At 45.7% G+C, this 9,363-nt stretch overlaps 1 protein-coding gene across 1 annotated transcript; it reads left to right on the top strand.

Annotated features, from left to right (window-relative positions):
• On the top strand, nt 1–9,363 carry SELENOS (selenoprotein S). The gene is made up of 6 exons (XM_044445057.1): nt 1–119; nt 2,275–2,403; nt 4,144–4,250; nt 4,825–4,914; nt 5,026–5,101; nt 7,732–9,363. The coding sequence occupies exons 1-6, from the start codon at nt 56–58 to the stop codon at nt 7,809–7,811; spliced, it is 546 nt and encodes a 181-aa protein (XP_044300992.1). The 5' UTR covers nt 1–55; the 3' UTR covers nt 7,812–9,363.

Raw genomic sequence — 9,363 nt, 5'->3', positions numbered from 1 at the left:
GGTGAGTAGGGGTGGAGGACCCGGATGCCGCCGTGGCGTTCCGGCATCTGGCAAGATGGCGGTGGGCCCTGCCGCGACGCCGCTCGAGCAGGAGGGGATTCATTTGCTTCAGCACACAGGTGAGGGGGCGGCTGGGGACGGGGCTTCCTGGCGGCGGTCCTGACGAGCCGCTGCCCGCGGTCCTTGGGCGTGGGAAGGTGCTGTGGTGTTCCTGGGGCAGTTCTGCCCGGCCCGGTGCCCGTTAGAAGCGCTGGTCTGCGACTCATCGGCCCCGAGCAGCATGGCCACGGCTCTGCGAGAGCACTTGCCCGCAGGCACACTCGGGAAGGGCCTGTTGTGACATATCTGCGAGGCATCAGGCTGGGCGAAGGATGTTCCTCTGCTATTATATGGCATTTATGTTACTGCAGTTGTCGCGGAGTCGCGTCAGACCCATCGCGACCCCATGGACAACACTCTTCCAGGCCTTCCTGTCCTCCACCATCCATCGGAGTCCACCCAAGCCCACACCCACCTCCCCAGTGACCCCATCCAGCCACCTCAACCCCTGCCTTTCCCTTCTTTTGCCGTCAATCGTTCCCAGAATCTGGGTCTTTCCAGTGAGTTTTTCCTTCACATTAGTTGGCCAAGGTATTTGAGCTTCATCTTCGGTATCAGGCCTTCTAAAGAATATTCAGGGTTGGCATTTAGAGCCTGCCTTTTTTCTCTTGTGGCTTGTATAGTGCCTTACATAACTCCATTTTATCTTCTCAGCAAGACCAACCCTTTGAGGAGGAGGGTTAGGCCGAGTGTGTGTGACTGGCCAAAATCGCCCTGTGGGCTTCATTATGGGCAAAGGTTTCCCCAGGTTCCCAGTACAGCATTTTTATCCATCCTGCCGCATTTGCTCCAGGCCAGTGCAAGACTGATCAAAGCCAGTGACTCTCTCTCCCCCCCCCCCCCCCCCCCCCGCCCGCCCAGTATCCTCTGGAAGGACTAGGCATCCCTTAGTTAGCTGTGCTGGGAACTGTAATGTCAAGAAAAGGCCTTGTAAGCATTTTGAATTCTGAAAAAGCATTCTGAAAAATAAGAATCTGTTTTGTGATAGGAGGCTTACTATTGAATTCAGGGGCAGGAAGTATAGGTTGGGATTCTTGAAAGATCTTGGGGTGATGGTATAGATTGGCAAAGTTTTCTGACATCTGATTAGCGAGAGTTCCAAAAAATGTACCCCCCTTGAAACATTGAACCAGGCTATTCAAGTGTGCTGAGTGGTGGAAAGCTGAAGTTGTACATCTCTGAACATCCCTGTTCCTCAGCTGTAAAGTGGGATTTCATGCACAACTCGTTTCTTAGCAATAGCAAGTTTAAAAGGAGGAGGAAAAAGTTTTGCTTCAAGTGACCTTAGGATTAAAAGATTAAAAACCATCATGTTCCTTATTAATACGAATATCTGCTGATGGCGACTAATAGCCACTTTATTCATTTTGCTGCCTGGTTTTAGAATTAGGCGCTGGAGTTTCTGATGCTTGCTGATATGCATGCAGTGTATTTGCATATGCATGGATATATGCAGATCTTCCTACAGAGGGTGCAGGAGATATTGGTGGCCCTGTCATTTTATGCCTGGCTGTAGCTAGAGAGAAATGCTTTTGATTTTTCTCCTCATTCCCACCTTCAAGTTTCCTTTGCTTTCATGCTCTCTACAAAATGATTGGGATTGTCTTTTGAAGCACAAGGGCAAGCAAATGGCTGAACGAGACAGTAGTATTTGCTCCTGTTATGTTACTGCTGTTAGAGAATGATTACTTAACCATAACCCGGTTCTTTTGGCTATACCAGGGGTGGGAAAGTTTGTGACCCTCCATATGTTGCTGAACTAAACTCCTGTCACATCCGAGTATTTCCTGTTCTAGCTGGGGTTGATGGGAGTTGGAATCCAACAATAGTTGGAGGGCCCCTGGTTCCCTAATCCTGCCCTACACACTAGTCTAGAAGTGGAATATATTGTGAATTTTCTGTATAATTCCTCTAAGAATAGGTCTTTGAAAGAGAAACTTGAGAGAATTCCTTTTTCGAAGAAAAGAAAGAATATTGTCTTTTGGGTGATAGAGGTCTCTACATTTGCCCTTGCACATTTTATTATTTTGTTATATAAAATTAGTCCCAATGTTCTTGGATCATTATGTTAAAACGTATCTCTCAACTGAATTTATATTGCATGTTTTAAGATGACCAGTGGCTTTTAGCAAACAAATTTGACTACTACTTTTTTCTACTTGTGCTCTCTTCCAGTGGGCTCATTCTTCTCAGAATACGGATGGTACATCCTTTTCGGCCTCATTGCTATTTTTCTGCTTGTGCAAAGGCTTGCCAAGAGCTTTCGAGGCACCAGCAGGTCCCATTTGGACACGACAGCTGTTGGTTTGTATGGGACTGGGAACGGATATGCTAATTCTCTTCAGGGGTTGCCCTTTTGAATTTCTGTTGTCATTTGAAGTGACTTGTACATATGGTTCAAGAGTGCACACAACTTAATCTGTGTGCAGAATCACCACATGAGGGTTATATGCATTTACTGAAATCTTCTAGCAAATAACACGACACATTGCTAATTAACGGAGAAAAATATTTTTTGAATTGAATAATGAGCTTACAAAACTTAAACTTTTATCTTCTCTATTGTTGAAATTTAGATTGCAGGCTTTCTGTTGCAGGAACTTGTTTACTTTACTCTTCAAAACCTGTGAGAAATGCTAAAACCTGCAGCCATTACTGCTAACATGTAGTGATCATCTGCATATAGAACTCAGAATAATATAAAGCTGTCTGTCTGATACGGTTGGACAGATGAAGAGCTTTAGGGAATTGGGAAGCTTACACAACATTGAGACAACTCCCCCCCCCCAAAAAAAACCTCACCTCTCTTGTGCTGGGAATATCAAATTAAAGTGTTTTTGTTATTGCTAAGGTTCTTACAATAAAAGCCTATGCTATTGAAACTGTCCTTTTTTTCTGGAAGCCAATTTTCAATCTGTACCTTGTGTTCAAACATATTACAATAGAATTACAATAGTTAATGAAAAGGTTATTTATTATTCCTGCCCCAGTGTTGGGGCATCTTGAAGCATTTGAAGTGTGCTTATTCTTTTAAAACATCTCTGCTTTGCTGTTCAGGCAAAAAGGCTTTCAGAGCATTTTGCATTTCAGTAAAAATAAGGCATTCCTTGCCTCTGAGCTTGCAATCAAAAATATGAAACAGAAAGAAAAAGGTTTGGAGGAGGAATATAAAAAGGCAAACTCATGAGGTGAAATGGTTATAATAACCAGCTGGGTAAACTGTTTAGGAAGAGGTCACACCTGATGGACTTGGTCTTTCAGTAGGAAAGGCTGTGCGTTTCATCTCCCTCTTCTGCAGCCTATGCTGATATGGTGACAGTGTTAATTTACATTATGGCCGAAGCAGCAGTCACCATTTATTTATCACTATTTGCCTGCCCAGGTAAAGCTGAGACACTGACAAGATGGCATATGTGTTCCAATGGGAAAGGATGACAGTCTGCTTCAGAAGCATGACAGGCAACCTTGAGGGACCACATGCTAAGCTGGCCGTAGGAGGGGAGGAACATCAAAAGTGTTTTCCTCCTCCTCCCTCAACCTGCCGCCCAAAGTCAGAAAGGCCTCCATATGTGCTTCCAAAGACCTTCTCTGCATGCATAAGACTTGAAACTGCAGCCTCTTGCACCACTTCACATAGTTCCACAGAGGATCCCCAGTCCTGATGTTGAACTTTTTGGAGAGTGTGTGCAGGGTGCGAGAAGAAATGAACCTCAACAATGTCTATTTTCGTAGTGTTTTGAATCACAGCCAGTATTGATTGATGCTCCCACTAAGTTGATGAGGTAAATGACTGAAAGGCCTGGAATAGCTTTAGAGTCAATTAATAATCTCTTTGAATGTCAGAACTAAAGTCTAGATCTGTGTAGCTGAAGCATTAATCTGAGATGACAGTGATGAACTATGTATTTGAAGTAGTATTGGCAAAGTAAGCAAAGGTCAATTTGGGTTATATTGGAACAGATGGTTGTGCTTAAGCGTAGCTCAAGCCTCTTTGAATATCTTGGAGGCAGCTGCTTTTGCTAACTCTCCTCTGTGATTGATTAGAACCGGATGCTGTGGTTAGACGACAAGAAGCTCTGCTTGCTGCCCGTATGAGAATGCAGGAAGAATTGAATGCACAAGCTGAAAAATTCAGAGAGAAACAGAGGAAGGTAATGTTCCAGCCAGGTAGCTCTGGGTTTGACAGCCAAACAGATTCTCAGCAGATCTGCCATCCACAATAGCTAAAATGGTCAGTGGTTACATATGTTGTTCAGAAATATGAGGGAAATGTACATAAATCTGACTGTTATGCTGCATCTGGAAAAACTGAACCATATTATAAATAACTGTTTCTGTTTGCATTGAGGATCTTTACAAGTCTTCAGTTGACTTGTAGAGTGATGCATGAATTTTAATTTTACAGTGCTTGTCCACAATATGCAGTATGACAGAAACAGACTTGCTTACGTGCAAGTATTCTAGCATGAAAACTGTGAAGAAACAAGTTGAAGGCTGTGAGCCCTGGTGCTAGTTCTGTTTTCCATTTCTGACTGCCTGAATCAGGCAGGCAAAACTTCTGACTCATGGGGCTACATGAAGCCAGCCAGTGTCCTCTGTGCAATTCTAGACTAGCAGCTGGTATAGGCCCCAGCAGGCCATGTTCAACATAGCAGGTCACCAAGATCTGCAAGTCTGGCCAAAGCCTTTTAACCAAATTCTTATACATCTGTGTTGTCTTCTCAGCTTGAAGAAGAAAAGAGAAAACAAAAAATAGCTATGTGGGAAAGCATGCAAGAAGGTAAAAGCTACAAGGAGACTTTCCAACAGAACCAGGTGAGCCTCTCAGGGCAGGGAATGGGGCAGATTCTTCAGACTAAAGGATCATAGAATAGTAGAGTTGGAAGGAGCTGTGAAACTGAACTGCTCTTTTTCTCTGAATGTCAGGAACCTGAGCCTGGAGCCTCAACATCAGCTGCTGTCCCAAAGCCAAAACCAAAAAGAAAACCTTTACGAACCAGTGGTGAGTTCCAGTTCCAGGTGACTGACGGCAAAAGGGTTTGGGGGTCTCTGGCTCTTTCTGTGGCTGCTACAACTCCTGTCTTTTTTCCCTCAAGCTGTATCTCAACCTTCTCCAACTTGGTGTGCTCCACATGTGTTGGTTTTTAACTCCACTGGCTGTGACGGCTGGGAGTTACGGGAATGGCAGTCCACAATATCTGGAGGATGCCACGTTGGGGAAGTCTGCTGTATGTGCCAAAGGTGGAGAGTCCCTGCTCGTGTGTTAGCCTTGCAGCAGTCTCGTATGTCTTAGCACATGTTGGGCCATGGCTCTCTGGGTCCTTGCCCTGCTTTTGTGGGAAGCCAGCTCAGACCACTGGGTCTAGGTGTGTTACTGAATGAAGATATTGACCAGGCACACAAATTAAATAGTCTGGGGGTTCTGTCTCAAAAGGTCTTAGCAGCTGACAAGATGTATCGATCAGAAGGAGAATTGGCACATGTGACTTGAAAGGAAGCTTGCGTGCACCTCCAGAAGGGCATATGTGGTATATCTGGTACAATATAGTATGGCACCCTAAATTCTCTGCCAACCTGCCTACTATCCAGCTGCCTTCCTGTGGTGCATGGGAGGAATATATAAAGCACCTACTAGGTATGCAGTAAGTCTGCATTAAGTTCTTGGCAGCCCCCAATAAAAGCATGTTCAGTAACACATTGGAATGTATTTAAATTCCAGCTGTACATGTTACTGGCCTAGCAGGTGTCTTTGGACCAGTTTATAATCATAAAGAAAAACCAAGAGGATACATATAACAACAAATACTAAAAGATTAAAAATATCAGTAATATGAAAGAGCCAACAGTCAACTGAGTGACAGGGTAAAGATTGAATGCCTGTTGAAAGGCTTCGCCTGATGTACAGTTGAGCAGTGAAGGTGCCCTGTGGATCTCCCTGGGCAGGGCATTTCACAGGTGGAGGGCCACTGCAAGGATTATTCTTCCTGGTAGCCTCCCACCACATCATTGTGAGTGGCTGTGCTGCAGCAGCAGGCCCACACTTGGCCTGGGACCTTGTGTCGGAGTGAGTGAAGCTCTAGGTCTCTTGGACCAGTGGTGATAGGCCAAGATAAGGCTTCTTCATATGTGCATTCCTCATTTCTCATCCTCTCTGCAACTCCCCACCCACAAAAGCCCCCCATTTACTGAATGAAGCTCTGACCTTTCCCAAACCCTGAGGTGTTTGGGACTCCAACTCCCATTAGCCTCAGCTGCCATTGTTCATCGGGATGATAGGATTTGTAGTCTAAAACATTTAGAGGTTGGGGAAACAACCCTAACCACACCCAGTACTTAAGACTGGCTACATTTTCAGCCATTGTTTAAAATATTTTTGCCCCATCCTGTATGAAAAACATCCCAGGATGTCTTTCAATAATTAAAACAATAATAATTACAATAGCAATAATTACAATAAAACAATAATAATTACAATAATTAAGACAATAATAAAGTGATAAATAAGTAACATAACACCAACAAAAACAAAATACGACTGTTGATAAAGTTTCTTAATCCCTGGCACTGAAAAGAGTATAAAGTTGGCACCGGGCAAACCTCTCTGGGGAGCGCATTCCACATTCTGGGTGCCACCGCAGAGAAGGCCCTCCTCTAGGTAGACACCCTCTTTACCTCCTCCAGGGAGGGTTCCCAGAGCAGGTCCTCTCCTGCCGATCTTAAGGGGCACGAGGGCATATAAGGAAGGAGACGTTCCTTCCAGAGGTTGCTCACATGGTGGGTGTTGGTCCAGATAATCTCCCCATTTTGGGAAAAAGCTTCAGTAGATTAATTGAACACACTCCATTGCACTGCCTTGATGCATTTGGGGTGCAATGCAGTGCATGTTTAAACAGGAAAAATTACAACAACTGCCAGTGTTCACCCGCCTACTGTGGCTGGCTGGGGAATGCTGGAATTTGTAGCATTGTTTTTCTGTTTAAACATGCATAGTGATGCACCTTTGTTAGTAGGTCACTCTTTATATTGCTGTGCTTTCCTTCTGTCAGAAAGACCTCCTGGTGCCTTTAAGACCAATCCAACTATGTCCAGCAGTGCAGCAACAAAAAGAGAAACTGCACAAGGCATATCCTTCTAACAGTGTGAGGGGTCAGGGTGACATCGTACTTGGACGGGGAACCCAGGAGCTGCATGTTCTAGTCCCTGTTCAGCCATGGAGCCCCCTGGGTGACTCTGGACCAGTTGCACACTCTCAACCCAGCCTATTTCGCGGGTGGTTACTGTCAGAATAAAATGGAGAGGAGGAGACCTTTCTAAGCAGCCTTGGGTTCTTTGCAAGGAGAATAAAAGTCGGGTAGAAATGCAATATTACAATATCAGCAGCAATTGGAAAGGCGAATATCTTATCCTGTGTACACATGAAGGTGCCAGGATATCCTGCTGATTGAGGAATTTCTTTTCCTTAACGCAGATGTCCTGTCTAGGCCCTCATACACAACATACAAGCCCTGCCTTTGCTTCTGCTGCCCCCCTTCTGAACAATGAAGCGTTCTCATCCATTTGCGGCCTCCATTTTGCTGCAGCTCACTGCTCCCCCGAGCAATCACGTCATGAAGTTCTTCTCTTTCGTCTCAGGTTATAACCCTCTGTCTGGAGAAGGCGGTGGGACTTGTTCATGGCGACCAGGACGCCGAGGCCCCTCCTCCGGTGGATGAGGCTAGTGCTGCTGGTGTCTTCACCTTGACACTGGCAGGCATTAACTGAACCTCACAACTGTGGCTGTCTATGGCTTGCTTGACACGGAGCTTGGGGTGGTAGGACAGTTGACAGTCGTGTCCTGTCGTGGCCTTGATGATGTGCGAAACAAAAGACCTCAGTACAGCAGAGTGACCTGAAGGCTGCTGGAAGGAAATGGCGGGTGTTGACGGGAAGCCGCATCACGGGGGCTGGCTGCTGATTTCCACTTTAAAGAGGCCTTGTGTCTATGGCCTGCCACTTTAGTCAGAACAGCTGGCTCTTTGTTTGGGACCCGAGCTTCTCCAGTCCGGTGAAGCTGGTGTGTCGTTCACAGGTTTCTGTTCTGTGAGGTGGGAACGTTGCCAAGCTGCCTTTCAAGTCGTGTTCCCTTGCTGTTGAAACTGCAGTGTGAAGAGAAAGTGGCTGGATGCCTCCCGCCACCACCACTCAGTTTTGCAGCATCTGTGGCCAACCCCACCCCCAGCAGATTTGCAGGAGAACAAGGCACATGAGGAGCGGGCTCCCTGCTTGCAAACAGACTCTTGCACCTGGAACTGCAGTTCTCTTTGGAAACAAGGTGGATGCCCCCCATGTGCCTCATCTTCTAGTGGAATTGCGGCCATTTTTGCCACAGCAGAGGCACATTTGGTGGTGGGAGGGGGTGCAGGCCCTAGTGGGTCCCTGAGGAAGGGGGTTGTGCAGGCCCTCACTAATCCTCAGGAGTATCTCTCCCTTAGTGTTTGAGGCTGGTACTGCCAAAGTGCCTCTGGCTCTGATGGCAGGAAAGCCCCGTTTAAAAGGATAAACATTGAAGCGAAATGCAGCTCATAGCAAGGAAAGAAACAAGTGTCAGGGAGAAGTGCAATGACTCGCAGTCAAGATTATGCAGAACCATAAGGCCTTTGGAGTTGGGAGCATGTTGCGCTATGCTCCTTTGCATCTTGGGATCCCAAAGATCTCCTGCCAGCAGTTTCTGAAGTAGCTCTGTGATGCATTCATCCTGTGGACACATGCATGTAACAATGCCTTACAGGGCACGTCACATGGTTTTGAGCTTGGCTCTGAGGGGTAATCCATACAGGGTCATGCTAATGATGTGAATGAAAGTAACTCCTTGTAACAAGCAGCATGGAATGAAATGGTCCTTCTAAATGGCGAACTTGTCACTGAGGACCACTGAAGCTAGCCAGCCACTGGGGGTAGTTCTTGCCATATCTTCCTCCTCGTTTAATCCGCTTTTTACAACAAATAGCATTGTAAATAACATGCACAATCTTGTTTCTACAGCTTTTTCTATAGAGAAAATGGTGTCATTTTAGCTTGATAAATGTGTTTTAAGATTGTAGTCCTGTATATACTTACCTGGGAATGAGTCTCTTCAAATTCAGGAGGCTTACTTCTGAGTAGACATATGGAAGATTGCACTGTGAAGCCAACATTCCCAAGTTCTTTGTGGCTCCTTCTGGGCAGAAGGTATCCCCTCTTCCCCCTGCCCAACATATTGTTACTTAATAAAATATTTATATAGTG

Source organism: Varanus komodoensis, unplaced genomic scaffold, assembly GCF_004798865.1.
Source record: "Varanus komodoensis strain SLA01 unplaced genomic scaffold, ASM479886v1 scaffold46_3, whole genome shotgun sequence".
NCBI classification, from domain to species: Eukaryota; Metazoa; Chordata; class Lepidosauria; order Squamata; family Varanidae; genus Varanus; species Varanus komodoensis.
The sequence above is the reverse complement of the archived record's forward strand: the minus strand, read 5'-3'. Positions and strand labels throughout refer to the sequence as shown.

Coding starts and splice junctions, on each gene's coding strand:
- SELENOS (XM_044445057.1), top strand. CDS start 56: ATGGCGGTGGGCCCTGCCGCGACGCCGCTCGAGCAGGAGGGGATTCAT. Junction 4,915..5,025: donor AGACTTTCCAACAGAACCAG/GTGAGCCTCTCA, acceptor TCTGAATGTCAG/GAACCTGAGCCTGGAGCCTC. Junction 5,102..7,731: donor AAAACCTTTACGAACCAGTG/GTGAGTTCCAGT, acceptor CTTTCGTCTCAG/GTTATAACCCTCTGTCTGGA.